Source organism: Xiphias gladius, chromosome 9, assembly GCF_016859285.1.
Source record: "Xiphias gladius isolate SHS-SW01 ecotype Sanya breed wild chromosome 9, ASM1685928v1, whole genome shotgun sequence".
NCBI classification, from domain to species: domain Eukaryota; kingdom Metazoa; phylum Chordata; class Actinopteri; order Istiophoriformes; family Xiphiidae; genus Xiphias; species Xiphias gladius.
The window spans coordinates 765,505-784,939 of NC_053408.1; the positions used below are offsets into that span (position 1 = coordinate 765,505).

Genomic DNA, 19,435 nt, shown 5'->3' on the forward strand with positions numbered 1-19,435 from the left:
TCTACTACTGCTAATGCTACTACCACTACTGCTAATGCTACTGTTGCTACTACTGCTGCTGCTGCTGCTACTACTACTACTGCTGCTGCTGCTACTACTACTACTACTGCTACTGCTGCTACTAATGATTACACTACTACTATCACCACTATAACTACTGACAGAGAAGGAAAGCTAATAAACTCCACTCTACTACTGCTAATGCTACTACTACTACTGCTACTGCTACCACTACTGCTAATGCTACTGCTGCTACTACTGCTGCTGCTGCTACTACTACTGCTGCTACTACTACTACTACTACTACTACTACTACTACTGCTGCTACTACTGCTACTGCTGCTACTAATGATTACACTACTACTATCACCACTATAACTACTGACAGAGAAGGAAAGCTAATAAACTCCAGCTACAACTGTGTGTTCATGTGAAGACAATGAGCAAAAAGCTTCAGCAAACGGAAACGAATCCCCTCGAACCCAGCGCTGTTGCCAGGAGACACTGATGCCAAAACTTGGCTTATTGGCTGGACCGGATGGTGTTGCCTGGCAACCACTGCTTAGTGAGCAATCTACCAGGAAGCTCTGACAAAAAGTTAGAGGCAGGCACAGACACACACACACACAGACACACACACACAGCTGTCAGAGTTGTGGTTGATGTTTTATTGGTTCCAACTGCAGCCTCGTTACTCCCACTCTTCCTGACGACGCGGTTCTTCTCGTCTCTTCTCCTGAACTCAGATCGGCTTCCTCCAGCAGTAAACACTTAATGCTGCTGCAGAGTTTTTACCCAAGGAAAATCCCAGCAGAGGAAAAACTTCCACCGGCTAGTTCAAATATGTGGAAGGTTTTTGTCTGAGGACGGTGACGTTCGTCTGTCCAACTCTTCGGTCGAGAGCAAAATATCTGAGAAATGCTGATCTTCATGTTTGGTGTGGATATTACTGGTCAGTGCCGGCCTACGGCAGCAGGTAGAATTGGGACGCTCCAATAATAACACATCGCCTTTAACCTATAAAAGTACCCGGAAGAAACTTTTCTCTGGGAGGCAAAAAAATATCAGCTTTATTAGATGAGAACCAATATGTAGTTTTTCAAGGCACATTTATATGTGCAAAACAAGGCTCCTCCTGTTATTAGAAAAGAAACTGTCTCCTCACAGCGTTGCTTTTTTTTCCTTTTTTTATTTGTTTAATAATCCAGATAATCCAGAGCAAATAGGGTTTGAAAAAACTTTTAAATTAATTTTTGTTTATGTGCTTATTTATACAGGGACAGATCACATTAGTTAACGCTGACATTTAACAACACCAATGTAAATGAGCTGGGTCTAACACAACAGCTAATTTGCACCCGTAGTCTCAACACAATTAAAACAAATGCTAAAAAGGTTAGGACCGTACTGACCTGAATATAAGATAAAATGTTGTTGTTTTTTTCTAGAAATGCAGTTTGAAAATGTGGGCGTTGTCTTATATTTGAGGACGAGACAACTACATGTTGATGACATCAGAAATTGAGCGGGTACCAGTGTAACACCAGTCCTACCAGTGAGTGTTTCCATTCCATTTATAGTCTGTTAGATCCTGTCATCACTGCAGGGGTTTGGTTAGTCCAGTTTAACCTGCGGACGTTCCTGAAGACTGGTGCAGCGTGTTTTAAATATATTAAATCATTGGGGGGTTGTCTTATAATAAGGGTAGTCCTATTCTCGGGCCAATAGAGTCAATAGTAAAAACCGCAAGGGAAATGGGGGAAATGTATCACAGCACATTGACTTTTGTTTTTTTAATTTTGCGACCCGAGGTTGGGAACCGTGTTACGTTCAAACTTACACAATCTACTCCTTTAAACCCAAAGTGATAACAAGTTTAGGGGTTTTATGAGGACATTTATCACTAACTAGTACAATACAGGCTTATGGGGACCAATGATTCCTTTGTGTCGGAGACAAATGAGAACTACCACACTGCTACTTATAATTTAAGAAAACGTTTTGGTTAATCAGAGTTAAACTGGAAGGTTTAACAGGTCTGGAGGCCAGATTCAGTAAAGGACTCTGGGGACTGTTTTTCCAAACCTGATAAGGACGTACGAGCCCTGAATCCACACACACACACACACACACACACACACACACACACACACACACACACACACACACACACACACACACACACACACACACACACACACACACTCTCACCCTCTATCTGAGCGTACTCACTCCTGACAGTAGCCGTCCTGGTGCAGTTGTAGAGGATGGCCAGCTCTCCGAACACTTTGCCCGGTCCCATGGTACACAGCTTCATCCCCTCTTTAGTCACCTCCACCTTTCCCTCTGGCCAAGAGACAGTCACACACAGTGGGACAGGGAGAGAGAGAGAGAAAGGGAGACGACCAGGAAAGTTACGGTTGGATGATCAAACAGGAAATCGACAAGTTTATTTCTTATTGTTCGTCAGTGATCGTTCGTCAACTGCCGTGATGTCACAGTGATGTCATCAGACCGCAGGTGTCTAGCATGACGTCTGACCAGCAGCGAGGTTCTCAGGAAAGACACTGTCAAGGTGCACTATGGGAAATGTAGGATGTGGTGTTTTTCGACTAAAGGTCAGGCTATCTCCACCTCTGCTGCTCAGATTTGGACCTCGCTCTTTTTAATCTGTCTCTTGTGACTCCCCCGACTGTATGAAAATAAAATATTAAATCGTTGGAGTTCCTCTTTAAACCAAGGGGTTACAACCCAGGAGACCCTGGGGTAAGGGAGGCAACGTGATGCCGGTTTAATCCGCCATTTATTTGTTTAGAAGGCAGCGATCAGATGACAGAATGAAACCTCACAGAACAAAAGTTCACAACTGAAGAAACGAGGTGAGCCAACAACGGGATGGGGCCGCGGGTGGAGCCGAACCCAAGAAACAATAAAACAAAAGGTTACTTCCTAACTTCTGCAGAAAAGGCGCTGCCTTGTTTGGGAAACAAAACTTAAATGAAACAAGACCTGGCTGTCTACACTTCAACTAAAAGTCAAACACAAAGGGGGCAACCACCAACTCTACTTAGTGTACTAAACAAACGGTTTCTGCGTGTGAAGCTAAACTGAATGTCTAAAAGAAAATAACCTAAAAATCCCTGCCCAGCCGCCGAGCCACCAACGCGTGCCCCACGAATCTGATTTGGCAGCGTCAACTACACAGGAAGCCGGTTAACATACAACAAGGGGACGCAGAGGCGGCCTGGTCAGATTCAATCACAGCCGTCCCAGTGTCTGCTCCGGGCGGCTTTTATCGCATCTGGCGACCACACCGGCAGGGTCTGGCTTGGTGGACCAGGCGGATGCTGGGGGGCAGCCTGATTGGTTGGAGGAAACTTGGAACCGGCGGTCCATCCAGTGGAGAGTGCTTCCACAGCAACACGGACCGGTCTTGTTGGCAGGGCTGCACAGCTCTGTAAACAGAAAGAGTCTGGACCACATGATCATACGCAAACAGAATAATAACGCAACCTCCATTGTAGCAAAGGTCCTACCCCCAACAGATGAGAGCTGCCTAAACGTCACCAAGAAACCTTAATCGTGCCTTAGCTGCCGTGACATTGTAGGAAAACTGGTAAAACACTCCGACAGTGAACCGTCTCCATTCGGGATAAATGCTTCATTATTTTGTGTGTAAAAAAATACTAAATCTGAGCAGCATCGTGTTTCCTCTGAAACAAATGATCCAAGTCAAATCAGTTGAGGTGTAGAAGTATTAAATCAGCAGCAGGAACAGATCAGTTCTGCTGCTTCGTGTCTGTCTTTACCCACAAATGTGATTAATCAAAGTCTCCATAGTGTGTGAGTGTGTTCACTATTGTGAGGGACACATTGGAAACAAAATATTTTTATTTGAGTGTTGGATTACACTCAAAACACACACACATACACACACACACACACACACAATAGGTGGCCACTGTGTGTGTGTGTGTGTGTGTGTGTGTGTGTGTGTGTGTCAAACAGAAATGAGAGCTGAGGAATTTTGCATATAAAAGACAGTCTGCTTTCATTAGTGAGAGGACAGAAACAGAGAGCAGAACCATTTATTAAATCTAACTACGTTTTAGCAACGGTGTCGGTTTGTTAGGTTTTTCAGTTCTACACATATAGATATAGATCTATATCTATATCTATATATCTATATATCTATATATATATATATAGATATAAATATATATATATATATATATGTGTGTGTGTGTGTGTGTGTGTGTATAATAAAAAACTGGTTCTTTGGTTTGGCTTTTGCATAACGTATAAGAAATAAATAAATACTATGTTGACACTACTCCTAAAATCCTTTTTATTTTCCTTAAGAGATCCTTGATGCTTAATGAAAGTTGTGAGTGCCTTTTTCAGCCCTGAGTAGTGTCTGCAGGCTGCATAAAGGCGAGGCACAGGGCGAAAAAACCTCCCACCTGCTCCCTGCTTGTTAAACTCCTCGCTCTGATCGACGATGCAGGCAGGGAACCGGGGACCGGTTAGGGTTCGGTTCAGCCGGACCGATGAAGTCCGGTGTTCACTGAAACTCCCCGTAAAGCTCCGCGAAGCCGAGGGGAGCTGCAGATTCAGCCGACGATTCTCCGGAGGTTCTTCACCACCACAGACTCCTGAACATCAAACGCTGTCTTCACAGTGTCGTTTCATTCATCGTTCGTATAGAAATAAACGTTCTACCTGTCAAAGTTAAATCAAACGCAGAGCTCGGTAGCAGCGAGATTACACCGTGTGTCTACAGCCCTGTCCCGTTTACGGTTTCTGGGACAGATGTGTTTGCGTGCGCACCAGTGCTCTTATCATTTAATTGTGTGTCTGCCACGTCAGATGGCGTTTAGCATTTGAACGAACAGCATTTCTGACATTTCAGCCTAATATTGATGAAGACGGATTCAAACGGCAGGAAATGGAAATGTCAGAGTGATCAGCGTCGCGACACGCACGTCTCTCACAGTCCAGAGTCCAACGCTCAGATTCCAGCTGTGAGATGCTCCTTCAGGTTTTCATGAGCTCTGAGCTTTTAAGCTTTACAAGCAGCAGCAAGTGATTTCGGAGGTTTTTTTGTGCCCTGGATTTCGCCTCTCAGGCAAAATACAAGCTGCCCCAGCTTCTTGGTGGGTTGTTGGTGCTGCGAGAAAGCCCGGAGACAGTGCTCAGGGCTGAAACAAGTCCAAAAGCTCATTCAAGCGTTTTCCGACAGAGAAACTAAATCAGCGGCTTTTCTTTCCAGATGATTCTCCTAAGAAGACGGAGCTGATGCAGCCGCAGACGGTCGGAGCTCTTCGTGGTAGAGAGAGAAATAAAACTTCATTTGTTGAGTTCAAAGCTTCATCGTTCACACTGGAAATGCTACTTGGATTTTTATAGAACATAATAATATTCATCACAAAGTATCAGGTCTGTCTCAAGGAAATTGCAGGTGATTATTGGATAAGTGCATCAACGCAGCTTTTGCTTACGTAGCAACATTATCATGCAAAGCACGATGGATGATACAGGTGATCACCAAGATAAATGATAATCAACTAGATTATAGAAATGTATCTAAGTGAAGAAAATAAACATACTGATTTATTCACGTCCAATTATTTTTCACTCCCGAAAAATCAGATCACACTTGGCTTTGACTGCCAACCTCTACCAGCTGATCCAGGATCAGTCCCGACGTAACTCCTCGGTGTTCAAATTCAAAGTCTTTAGGTTTCTTGTTATTGGAAATCACAGTCTGTTCTTAGCAACGCACGCACACACACACACACACACACACACACACACACCAGCAGATGGTGGTAAATACACACACAGTCTCTGCAGATTGTAATGATCATTAGGTTAATGACAGACACACACACACACACACACACGCAGTGAGCATGTTTGATTTCATCATTTCAGGGCTGCATCGTGTGTGGGCGCACGACAGTGAAATAAACAAACGCCTCAGGGCTGCGAGGTCGTTAAAGGAGGGATCCGCGGAGCCCGGAGCCGTTCCTACTCTTCATCCTTCATCTTCTACAAAGTCTCAGGCTCATTATGTAACGAAGGACACGTTGAGGAGAGCGAGCAAAGGATGGACTTTCATCAGACTGACTGCCTCAAACACCGCCAGTTCCTCCCGCTGCTGGAAACATCAGTCACGTCCATCCTGCTGCTCCGTTCCTCCTATTGTTCAGGAAATCACTATTATTTTTCAGATAGTTTTAGGCCAATTAAAAGTCAGGAAATCCACATTAACTGTCGGAAAACTGCATCTGCCGCCGCGGGACTTCGGCACCGCGGACGTGCGGACACGAGACTCTAGAAAACAACGGGCGGAGTAGCTGATAAGGGAACTAATCGTTATCTGTGACCCGCAACAAATCAAGGAAAGAGAGAATCCAGGAGACAGCGGTCGAACAAATGCCCGAACCAAACACGCTTGGTTTTGTGTGGGTCGCCCGTGCTGCTCATCAGCTGCGGTCTCAGGTCCCTATGGTTATACAAAGCCACACCTGGTCCGGTCTGATACGATGGATCCACTACACACATTTACTGTGTCCACAGCATTATGACCGTTATTGCTGGGGGGGGGTCGACCCCCTCTGTGCTCACGAGCAACCACCGGGACCCGGTCCACCGTACACTCCGGTACGTTGGAGGAGGGATCGCAGGGAACCACTGACCGGGGAAGGCGGACGGACAGCGACAGAGCGTGGGCGACCGACTACTGTAGAGAACAGAGAGAGGGGGGGTTCCTTTAAAACTGCCACTAGTCAAACAAAAAGACATGAGCCGGAGGCAGGTGTGTGTGTGTGTCTCCTCTGTTTTACACTTCAGTCAAGTCATGGACTCACATGAGACCAATTAAAAAACAGGGATGAAATGACATAATAAAACTATAGAATTAAAATGTAAATATAGCAAGAAAAACAGGAGCGAGTGTGTGTGTGTGTGTGTGTGTGTGTGTGTGTGTGTGTGTGTGTGTGTGTGTGTGTGTGTGTGTGTGTGTGCGCACGCGCCAACTCTCTGGGTTTTTGGTCGTCCAGCCAGGTGGTTTTCTAACCTTGACAGCTCTGCGGAGTCTCTTTGGGAGATCGGTTCATCTTTCACTCGCTGATTTTAAAAAGAGCGCGAGTTGACCAGAGTCAACGGCAGAAGCGGACTTTCTGACCCGGGCTGCCCGAACCTTTTCATACCAGCCATGTTTTCGACCCAGGTGGAACAACCGGGGGCAAAGTCCGAGGATTCATCCTCTGCGGAACACGAATATTGGTGACAATCAAACAAACAGTTTGCTGAGACAGCTCCCTCTGAAACAAGGCGGGGACCGGCCGTCACTTCCGTCTGAGGAGCCGCGATGCGAGCGCCGGGTCTGGGGGCCGATAAGACGCAGGACGACAGGTACAGAAACGGGGCGTTTCCTCGGCCGAAGGACGAAACCGGACTCTCTCCAGCTGACCGGCAGTGTCACGGACGCAGCTTGTAAAGTTTGGAAAGATGCAAGAACGCGATGTGTCCGGTGACAACTGGCTTCAAAACGTGTAGCGTCCCTCAGAGATGAGAGAAAAAACAGTGGACGAATAAATGAGAACTGGAGCAGTGTGTGTGGACGTGAGGAAATGATGTAACCAGAGTCTCTAAGTGTGAGTCTGAACTGGGAGCACTGGGCTGATTTGAGGGCGTAACGATGACAAACAACGCGGATCAGAGCTCTTCCCGTCTCTGCGGCTGTAAACCGAGACGCGGAAGCACTTAGGAACTGATTCTGCTTCCACTCGACCGTCCGACACGGAGTTGTGGTTTTAAAATCTCGTTAACGCGGCTGGAGAGCTTTCGGCGACTCTGACAGGCCGTCGGCAGGAAGAGAGAAACTCCTCCGCCTCTGAGCCAGCTCTCTGCCGGCCCGGCGTCGGTACAGCTCAGGCGGAGACCTGGACAAAGGGACAGAGGTCCGGCTTCACACCGAACGCCTCGGATAAGCCTCCGAGACCCGGGTCTGAGGGGCGTCAGAGAGCGAACTGTTTGCAGCCCGGGAGCATGAATGCTCAGGTCTGCCGGGTATTCCGAGGACTCTGACCCAGGGACATCCCTCCTACGTAGGAGCCGGACTGAAAGAGTTGCTGCGTCTTTCAGATACTCTCTGTGGTGGCGTGATTAACTTTCCGACAAAGTACAATTATGGTCTCTTCTAAAAGAGGCTCTGGACCCGGGTCCAGCGGCCTGTAGGCCCCTCCGGTAGTCCATCCAAGCTCTGGTGCGACGACGCTCTCAATGCTCTGTTACTTTGACTTTAGTTGATCGGTTTGGTAGGTGTCTTACCCGGATTTTGGCGGATTCACATTTTCCCAGGTCTACCTTAAGCGCCACTCAGACGGGATCTGGTCTGTGACAGACGTGGACATTCGGCAGGACAGAGACAAAGAGAAAGACCAAAGCCTCCAGAGGGTGGACGTTGAGGCAAAGACACTGTGAGAGGTGAATTAGTGTCAAACATCATCCTTCTGTCCTGAGAAACCCACTTACAAACCAGAGGAAAAGGAGGCTGCAGAACTCCATTCAGAATCCCCCTGTTTTTAAGTTTCCTTCAGCGTCACAGTGACCCAGTGACAGTTGTCTGAACGTCCACGGCTACGCTGAGAACAGGAGCTGATCTCAGCTGGTTCGGCAGCTTTTAATGGGACAGTTTGACTGAATGTGAACAAACAACGAGATTCACTTTAAAATCCCAGGACGAGGCTCCGGACGGGAGCCAGTTCACGGAAAAACGAAAGTAATTATCACTGGAGAGAATTTCCACCGAATCTCTGCTGATGCATAGAAACGGTGGAATTAGATTATTGAGTAGATTGAAGCTGCAAACAAACAGGAAACAATCTTTTTTACATAATTAATGAGTGTGTACGATCGCTAATGTGTGGGCGGTCTCACACACACACTCCTTCCTTACTCCCCTTCTTCTCCTCTATCTTTCATGTCTCCTCTCTCCCTTCCGTTTTTCCTTCCTTCCTTCCTTTTCCTGCACTCAGTACTTCCTCCTTCTCTCTCTGATTCCTTTCCTCCCTCCTCTATCTCTCCGATCTCCTCCCTGCATTTCATTTTTCTTTCCTTCGCTCCTCCCTCTTTCATTTAATCTCCTTTTTCTCTGTTTTCCTCTCCTCCCCCACCTCCTCATTCTTTCCCGCCTTCCTTCCATCTGTCCGTCTTCCTTTCATCCTTTTCCTCACCCTGTCGTCTCCTATCTGTCCCTCCCTCGTTGCTTTTTTCTCCTCTCCATCATTAGGGCTTTCCTCCCTCCCTTCCCCTCTCTGTGGTCTAATCTCCTTTTTCTTCTTTCCTTTCCTCCTCCTCCCTTTCTTCCTGCCTACTTTCTCCCTTTCAGTCATCCTTTCCTTCTCTTCTTCCTTTTCTTCCTTTTCTGTTTCTTTCCTCACACTCTTCATCTCGGTCATCTTCCTTCCTTCCCTCCTCCGTCCATTTGTCCCCTGTTCTCTTACTTTCCATCCTTCTTTCCTTCTCGCTCTCCTCACGTTGTTCTTGCATCGTTCCTTCCCTCTCTCCCTCCTCATTCTTTCCTTCCTTCCTTCCATCTGTCCTCTTGCCTTCACTTTCTCCTCCCTTCCTCCCATCTGTCCTTCCATCCTTTTCCTCACCCTGTCCTCTCATATGTCTCCGTCCCTCTTTGCCTCCTCTTTCTCTCCATCATTCAGTTCCTTCTTCCTTCCTTCTTCATCAATTTGTCCTTTAACGTTCACTATCTCCTCCTTTCCTTCATTCTCTCTCACTCTTTCCTTCTTTGTCTCCTAATTCCTCGTCCTCCCTTCCTCCCCCCCTCCCTTCTCCTTCCTCCTTCCTATAAATTGATTCCAAATTTCCAAACTGTGAAAACATTTTAAATGCCAAATATGGTCATCCAACAGGTTGCCATGCCAACCGCATCCATCGGAGAGCTGTGTGTGCGTGCGTGCGTGCGTGTGTGTCCTGTCTTTTACATAATGAGACAAAACCGCTGCATCTGTTTCTTCCTCCAAACACAGAATTAATGAGCGTCATCTGTATAACACACACACACACACACACACACAATCGATCTTCCTCGTAGTCTGTTTTTAGGGATCACTTCCTCTTCCTGTGACAGAAGTCGTTATATTTAGCCGCCATCTGCGCCCCCCCCTCGCCCCCGACGTTGATCAAATCATCTGATCGTGAATCTGCTTTCTTCTTCTCGTTTCCTCTGACAGTTCAAACTCTCTCTCTCTCTCTCTTTTGGTTTTTTAACTATTGAACCGTTTCAGCGTCAGCAGCGTTTTTCTGACCCTCGCCGCCTGTTTGGGGGCAAAACCTCTCGATCACAGCTTTAACGCAGCATCTCATCATGTCCATCAAGCTCCTCAGAAGGAGGCCGGACGTCAACCGACCGTCTGCCGGCAGGGTTTTCCGGCCTGTGAAAAACGGCAGCGCTATTCCCGCAACCTGCGTTACGGGGAGCTGCTCCGTCAAAACGCCCCGGACGCGATAAACCCACCAAACTCCGACGGGTTGGGTCACAGGGAGAGAGAACCGGGGCTGACGGCAACGTCCATTTCAACGCCGCAGCAACAGGAGTCACGTCAGGAATTCACCTTAACCTTTTCCCCCCGAAACGATGTCTAACTGCCACGAATGAAACTCGACGCTTCCTTCAGAATTTTCACATTAAAATTCCAGCAGAGAATTAGGCTTTTATGTGAGAAAAGGTCAGCAAGTGTTGGGTTTTGTTGACAGTAGCCGAACAGAAATGACCGGAATGAATTGGAGAATGAAAACATTATTTCTGTTGAAAAACAGAAAGTCCCACATTAGCGCCTTGGAACAGCTGGAAAATGTCTCCGCTGATGTGGGAAAAACGGACTCGCAGGCATCAGTCGTTGTTAATTAACCAAAACATCGGAACGAATTATATCTTGTGCTCTTCCAGCGTTCGATGTCATAGAACGTGGCCTTGACATGTATTTTGTTTCTCTCTGTGTCGACTCTGGAGTCCGTACACATCAGCAGGTCTGAAGCTCGCCCGCCCACTAGAGAGACTGTAGTGTTTTAATACCTATTTTAGCTCTGACCCACTTACTCCCGGGAGGACACACACTCACACACACACACACACACACACACACACACACACACACACACACACACACACACACACACACACACACACACACACACACACTATTATCACTTGTACAAACAGTGAGCCACATCAATCCATCAGTCTCTCTGAACCTCAGCTGCCAAAACCAGAATCCATTCAAAAATGTTTCCATTTTAACGTTGATTTTCAAAATCACCTGGCATCTCTTTTATGTCAGGTCTGACAAAAAGATCTGTCTGAGATCGTGAGGACTCGCTCATGATTTCAGCCTGGGTGTAATCAGCTTTTTCTCAGGTATAAATGTCATCAGTGGCTTCACACAGCTCGCTGCCACCCACCGGCACAGAGGATCGGCCATCTGGAGGATTGTTGTCGAGCTGCAGAGTCACCCAGACAAAAAGATTAAAAATCTCCTGACCCCTGATGGGGGGCAAAGACGATTCACTTTCTGACAAGTGGCTACTGACATGATCAACAGTTCTAGGAGCCTCTTTTAAACCATGAAGCCGTTTCTCTCCAAAATATTTGAATCCGCTGTTTTAAACTGAACAAAACTCCAATGATTTTCCTCATAAAAAGTGACACTTTAACCATTAAATAAGTTGCTTTCACAGGAAAAGCCAAGGAAAGGGAAAACACAGACGCGCAGGTGAACTGTCGCCTGAGTGCAGCTTCAGTCCGAACACACCAGCACCTGACTGGGATTTCAGTGGGAGGATCGACTTACTGAACAGGCTTCTTATATAAGACACTAACCTCAAATACAGCTATAAATATAACAAAAGTTAACACAGTAGAGGGAGAGGGACAAATCTGAATTTTGAATAACCTGCATGCAAACAGGTTTGAGGCAACGCAAGAAAACACAAGCCGCTTTTCTTCGTTTACAACCTTTCTCACAGGGATCTAGTTTTAATGGAGTCATTTCTATCGTTACATTAAAGCACAAACTTTCCCTTTAACCTCTGGTTGGACCTGTTGGGATGTTCCTTCTGGTCCATCTACAACAAAACAAGGTTTTTAGGCAACAGCTATAAAGTGTAGTGGAAGAAGAAGGTCACCTTCGATCCGTCGGCAGCCATTTTCATTTCTCCATTTTAAGTTTTAGCCTCGATTTTTTCCTTCTTCTCATCTTCATGCATTTGAAATCTTTATGTCTTTTTTGAGGCTACAGGTTGGTAATCCGGCCTTGGCGAACGGGACAGCTGCCCGGGGGCCCGGACCCCCAGGAGCCCCAAAAGCCTCAGGTTTACTCCACTTCATTCGGGTCTGCATAGTTACATTGAACACACGTCTGTTAGAAATTTGAACCAGCTCTGTCAGGTCCTCCATCTTTTTCATTTATAATGAGCTCTTTTGTTATAAAGTTCTGTTGTATCAAATTGCTTCCATTTATTTTAATGGTTATTGTGCATTTAATACTGAAGAAACCTCAGGTGAATTGAACTGCGTCACCAGTTTCTCATTATCAATACATCTGACAGTTATTTTTTGTAATAATTGATTGTGATGATATGCTGCTGAGACACGGACTCTTCAAGACCTCCAAAGATCCCTGTGGTATCTGGCACCAACACATTAGCAGCAGGTCCTTTATGTCCTGAGGTGGAGCCGATGTGGATCAGACTCGTTCCAGCACGTCCCCGAACACCGTGTCTCCGGTTCGTGGTCTGCCCCCCCTCAGACCACTGTCAGCTGGTCCTCACCACTGCTGACCGGGAGGCCCCCCCACCAGCCTCGGTGTTTCGTGCTCCGACTCAGTCGTCCGACCGTACCGACCTGGTCCTTGTCTAAGTGGCTCGGGTCTCTACCCCCGCTCATTTCTCCCACATCCAACACGTCGACTACGAGGACCGACCGTTCGCTCAGCGTCTGACAAATGCCAGACCTCCACGCGCGTCGCCGTTACGAGATGATCAGCGTCAGTCACTTCGTCTCGGGGGGGTCGGATTGTCTTATCTCACCGGGGGATATGATCAGCTCATCGCAGCTAAGCGCTCGCTGTGATTTCAACTCATTTTCTAACAATTTCTTCTCTTCTCAACAAAACTAAAATAAGCAAGTTGAACCTAGAGGCTGCTCAAGCGGAAGAAACTACAGATTCAGCAGGGACAGAGGAGAGAAGTCACAGTTGCAAGGAAGAAACTTAAAGTAAAGCAGTGTTTAGGCTGTGTTTGAATGGAGCTGAGCGTTCAGCAGCCTTCAGGCGTTCTAACACGTTACGCAACGCACCATGAGTCTGACATGTTCCTGGAAGAAGACCAGCAGCTGAGAAAACTGTGTCCTAAAGGTCGAACTGAGCTCCAGGAAACTTCTGCAGCAACTTCACACACTTTTCTCTGTTTCAGGTGGAAATGTCAGAAAGCTTAGAGCATCTAAAATTTTTCAGCAGCCGTCTCATTAAAAAGAAAAAGTACTGCTTCAGTTTTCCAGGTCACTGAGCTGCCTAATTTTATTTTTACAACGATAAAATCATCCACTAATTCATGGAAATGGATGAAAATAGCTGATAAAGCAGGTCCTTGTTTCTGAAAAAGAAGCGGATACACCAAACAACTAATTCAATTCTCAACTCACTGAATAAACCTCATCAACCGAACTACAAGTTACAAGTCGACAGTTTCCTGTCGCAGCCTCCAAGACATTTGAATATTTTCATCATTTGCATCCAAAAAAACAAATTGGTAACTTTAGTTCAGTGAGACAAATCCATCAAGGTACTGGAAAGACTTCTGAGACAAAACATTTCAAGACTGAAATAAGTTTGAGTCCAAAACCCTTAAAACCGGAACAAGTCCCACTGGAAAAACCCTTGGGTCCAAGTCACAAGAAAAAATGACCCCTCGATCAAGAATCGTCAACGTTAATCACCCGTCAAGACCGAGACAAGTCTGGGTTTAAAAAAACCCACCTCGACTGAGACACATCCAGGACAAAAACCCTTAAGGGCTGAGACAAGGACAGGTCAAAAATACATCAGTGAGTCGCCCAAGACGTGTCCTTGAAACGAGAAAACGTTTGGCAAGTCGGAAAACCTTAAAGGTTGAGATAACTATGGGTCAAAAAAACCATCTGGACCACAACAAATCTGGGTAAAATAAAACCCCAGCTAGAGACAAAAACTCTCAGAACTTCAACAACTCAAAAGTCAACAGTCCAGGTCAAAGACCTTCAAGGCTAAGACAAGCCTGAGTCAAGAAAAGCCTCATGGCAGAGACACATCCCAGCCAACAGAAAAAGTGTCTTGAGACCATTTTGAGACTAAGACCACAATCGATCTTGTGACGAGTGTTTGTCTCCTCACCTTCCATCACGAAGACCAGAGAGCCCACGTCGCCCTCTTTGATGATGCAGGAGTCTTTCCCATAATCCACCGGGTACATGCAGTCCACGATCTCCTGGATCTGAGACAGCTCCAGGTTCTTCATGAAGTCGTTGTCCAAGATGGCCTCCTTTATCAGCTCCTTCGACCTGAGAGGAGGAGAGAGGCAAGTTTAACGAGACAACAGTACCAAAATAAAACAGTACTGGCGGGTGATTGGTCATCACGAGGTGGTGCAGGGGGGTGCAGTGGTTAGTGTGCGGGCCCTGTCATGGACCGTCCGGGGTGTGTCCCGCCACTCGCCCAGGGGCAGCTGGGGTTGGCTCCGGCCCGCCCGAAGGACATAGCTGAAGGCTGGACTCCTCACAGGCTTGTCTACCAGCTGTAACCACTTCAACCAGGGTCATTTACTTTTTATTTGATGTGGATGAATGATTTCAGAAAAAGAAAAAAAGCTAAACCAGAGGAAAGTCATAAAATAAAAAATGCAATATTTGCTTTGAAATGTCTGGATAACTGTCAGACGACTGCAGCGCCCCAGAAATTGTCTTTTTTTTTTTTAACCGGCAAGATATTAAATCGATGATTTTTACTGGTCTGCACAAGTAGTTCTTCTGTGCAGAAATAACTGCTGTATAATGTATAATAACGTGTGTGTGTGTGTGTGTGTGTGTGTGTGTGTGTGTGTGTGTGTGTGTGTGTGTGAATGTTCGTTTTTCATTTCTGGAAATAACATTATTAAATAACATTTGGACCTTGGGCCTGTTCATGTTTCTTTCACAGACACACAGGACATCTGATAATAATAATGACCTATGGTGAAACACACACACACACACACACACACACACACACACACACACACACACACACACACACACACACACACACACACACACACAGTCACGTTGTGGTGCTATCTGACTTCATATCTGAAAGACAGAGACAGAAAGAGTTAAATTCAATGTTTTAGCCCTCAGGTGAGCCATAAAGTGACTGTGTGTGTTGTTTCTGTCTGATCTCTCCGGACTGAGCACTAAACACACTCCACCTGCTCTCAGTCCAGATTTGAAGGCAGATTGAGCAGAAAACGTCCCGTGAAGTTTACAGGCTTTGTGTTAAGGTACTTTTCATTTTACTGTGGATTTTTAGGCGTTTGTCTGACGGCGACGAGCATCTGAACTAAACTGAACCAGCAGTGTTTCTGTCAGATTCTCTGGTCGATGGCAGCGGACACTATGAGAAACATCCAGTGTTGTTTCCTCTGCTGGTTTGATTCCCGGCTTAGAAACACTGACTGAGCAGCTAATGCGTCTTTCTGATCGATAGTGTGAAAGTCCAGCTTAATGCGGAGCAGGACAGAGCGCCGGCCCGGTCCCAACACTCAGAGAGGTTTTCAGGTCTCGCTCCGAGACTCTGGTCCAGAGAGACAGATCTGTCTGGAAACGTACCGATTCCTGCTCCGCGGAGGATGAGCCTCTTCTTCTCAGAGCCATCGCTCTGCTTGTTTTTCTGGAGACGGCATCCCAGGTAGAAGATGGCTGAGATGGCTAACCTCCTGAAAAAAGCTTCGCTGACAGTGGGCCTAAGCCCCCCCCCCCAAAGATAACCTCGGAGGGCGCTGCAGCGTGGAGAGCTGAAGGCCGGCTTTTATAACGAGAGACGTGCTCGTGGCCAAATTAGAGCGAGAGAGAGACCTCAGCTGGAGCTGAGTGAGTTTACGGTGCAGGTCTTCAGAAACACGTCTCTGGACTGATTCGCCATAGTTACCGAGCGAATGAAGCAGTGGAGCTCCTGACTGGCGAGCTGAGCTCCACTGTCAGCTTAGCTGTGATTCACAGTCTGCTGCTTCCCGGTTGAAAGCGTATCGAAAGATGGCGAAGCCACAGAATCGCTCGGCACCGACCCGTTAACCTTGTGTGATGTGTTATATGGCTGGTTTTAACATGAGCCGAAGGTAACAGCTCTGACTAGCAACAGCCTGAATGAACGGAGAGGCAGAGCAGAACCTCGGGGGGCTGTATGAGCAGAGATGCTTCCCTAACGTTCTTGGGGCCGAACTGCGCTTGAATGGTGATGCGTTCACTTACTGCCGTAGGAACCGGGATGCCTCAGGCGGCCTGCTGTTATAGGCGACATAGTGAAGCGAAACTTGCATCTTGTGACCGTCAGGAGTAATTTTCAGGGACTCCAGACGAGTGGCGGGACCATGCGCTGTCTCGTCTGAGGGGAGGACGCCTAGTGGCTAACTCTATGACAAGAAAATAGCTGCAGCAGGTGGAGGACCAGTAACTGACCGCAAAGTAAAATATAGAATCCCACTTAATGCCGAAGACATGCCGCTGGGATGGATTATCAACTATCATTATTATGTTGTGTGTGTGTGTGTGTGTGTGTGTGTGTTGAGAAAAAAATCGGGGAACGAAGGAAAAGTGAATTGGATAAAGACGATGACGTTGAATATTCACCTTAAAACTCATTTTAATTAAAATGGGCTGAAAGAGACAAACAGAGAGAAAAACAAATACGACAAATACCGACACTCCCAGCTGGCGACTGGCTCGCGGTTTTGATTTAGCTGAAGACTCCAGAAGCTCAGAAAAATACTCTGCTGATATTTAACCACTAAACTCTCCTAAAGGAGCCTCAGAGGATTCGACTGAGCCGAAAACAGCTACAGCTCAGACAGTGTCCCAATCCTCCAGAAGCCTGTTTACACCTGATTATTAAAGATTGAGTCAGGATCGAGTATCCAGAGCGAAACCTCCACCTGGAGACTCTCAGTCTATTTATTTAACCAGTCGTTCCAAACACATTGACTTTAACAGCTCGAGGGTTAACAGGAGCTCAAGTGTCTCCGGGTCTTGTCTAAAGGGACTGTGAGACCGATCGTGACCGAGACTGATTGGTGTTGGGTCCGGGCTGTCGTGGCGAAGAGGGAGCCGAGCCTGACAGTAGAAGCTCTCGGCCACGAGCTCTGGGTCGTCATCCAAAGTCTGAGATCACGGATACAAGATGAGTTTCCTTTGCAGAAATCCAGGAGGAGTTCAGACTGCTGCTTCACGTTGAATGTAGCGTTAACTTTGGCCCCTGGCTGTGATTTTCATTAGAGTCTCTTGATGAAAACGTTTATTACTTTTAGTAAAATTTTAGTCATTGGATTTTTTTAGTTTTACAAAAACTAAAAACACTTTAGTCTCATTTTTGTGCTGCATGTTAAGTTTTTGTCTTCTGAGCATTTGAGGCTACAGCTGTCGTGTCGCCATCTATATGATGTACAGTTACCATGGTTACAGAAAATCCAGTGGGAGATCTACATGTTTGAAAAATCCCGATTTTATAACCACGATGTCGTCTGACAAAATCCCCAGACAGGAGGAGGGAAAGCGCGACCTCGCTCAGGCTCAACACTGGCGACTCTCTTCTACGGAAAGTAGCCGAGGTTTGTCCAGAAAGTGGCAGTCGCTAGTCGCTAGGTGCCTTTGAGAAGAAAAGTCGCTAAAGGGTCGGGAAAGTCGGTAGAACTAGCGACAAAGGCGCTAAGATGGCAACGCTGCCTGTGAGCGCCCCCTGATGACGCAATAGAAACCGTTTGCACCAGTTCATTTTAAAATAAGCAACGACCAATGGGGAAACTCCAGCACTCGGCCGGTCGACCACTGGTGTAACTTCATCACTCAGTCAGTCACTCAGTTATGGACATTTGCATTTATAGTGCCGGCTTCGCTGTTGCAGTCAGGAGTCCAAATTCCCCCCATGCAACAGCAGCCCTTAAAAAATGTTGTACTTGATATGTTAAACTTAATTTAACATAGACACAGATAAACTGCAATATTCCCCACATTTTCTCCCTCCAATAAAAGTGTCAAAAATATTTTTCTATAAATCTTATCTCCCAACATTAAGCTCTAAATGCTGTTACAAAATGTTCTATAAAATGACCAGGAATATAATTAGTGTGGGAAAATATTACAAAATACTACTTAATGCAATAAACACTGAATAAATACTGAAAAAATACTGTATGTGTAAAAGAAATTATAAGATAATTGGGGTTGTTTGCCTAAAATGGTCACATTTTAGAATATTGACTGTGACAATACATCTGAATCAGCCTGGTGTGTGTTAAACTTTGAAAACTGCTGCGACACTTTGGCCCAAATGAAATTCACCGCTGAAATATTAGTTTTGTGGAAATTTTCTGAGCGGAGGCAGCAGACAGTTCTGTCTGAGGCTGCAAAGCACTGTGGGAAACGCTGGCATAGAAGAGATAACTCTGTTGTAAAGAGGAAAAAAAGACACCTAAGGGTCTACCTAATAACAGACTGAGAATTTTATTTCATCCGGCGGCTGAGACGAGCGCCGAGAGGATCTGATAGAGCGGAATTTTATTTTGGTGAATCTGCAGAGGAAGAAATATTTCAGCCCGGGCTTAATATCTGAATGTAAATGGGACTCGGGTGGAAACCAACACCGATGAAGATGCACTGTGACCGGACGGGGGGAGGGGAGCGATGAAGTCCACCCCTGTTAATACTGCATGAGTCAAATACCGGTGGGGGGGGGTAGAATGGAAGAATGAGAAAAGAAAAACAAAAGTCAACAGGATGAAAGAGGCTAAATTTACAGGTCGGAGAGAAAGAGTGAGAATGAATTAATGAATACAGAAGAAAGAAAACAGGAGAATGACGAGGAGATAAAGTGACAGAGGTGACGAGCAGGTAGAAAACCGGGAGAAACAGAAAGCGCCGAGAGGGAAGGGGGACAGGCTTTCAAGTCCTGCACTCAGATCAGTTTTGATCCTCCCGTGTTTATGCTGAAAAAGTGCTGATTCACGTAGAAACGCGATCACGACATGAAGGAGCACAACGGCAGAAGACGCAAAATCCCCATCGCACGAAAAACACCACGGCCGCGGGTGAGAAGAGATGCCGACCGTGAACCGTGGACCTTTTAACAACAAA

At 46.4% G+C, this 19,435-nt stretch overlaps 1 protein-coding gene across 3 annotated transcripts in view; it reads right to left on the minus strand.

Annotated features, from left to right (window-relative positions):
• Positions 1-19,435, minus strand: part of LOC120794162 (cGMP-dependent protein kinase 1) — a 53,753-nt gene that overhangs the window by 27,109 nt on the left and 7,209 nt on the right. For 2 of the 3 annotated variants that reach the window (XM_040134914.1, XM_040134913.1), the window contains 2 exons: positions 14,454-14,620; positions 2,233-2,346 (listed from right to left, as the gene is read on the minus strand). In XM_040134914.1, coding sequence (XP_039990848.1) covers positions 2,233-2,346; positions 14,454-14,620 — 281 coding nt within the window. The remainder of the gene's footprint in view (positions 1-2,232; positions 2,347-14,453; positions 14,621-19,435) is intronic. The other variant, XM_040134915.1, reaches the window with a different exon arrangement.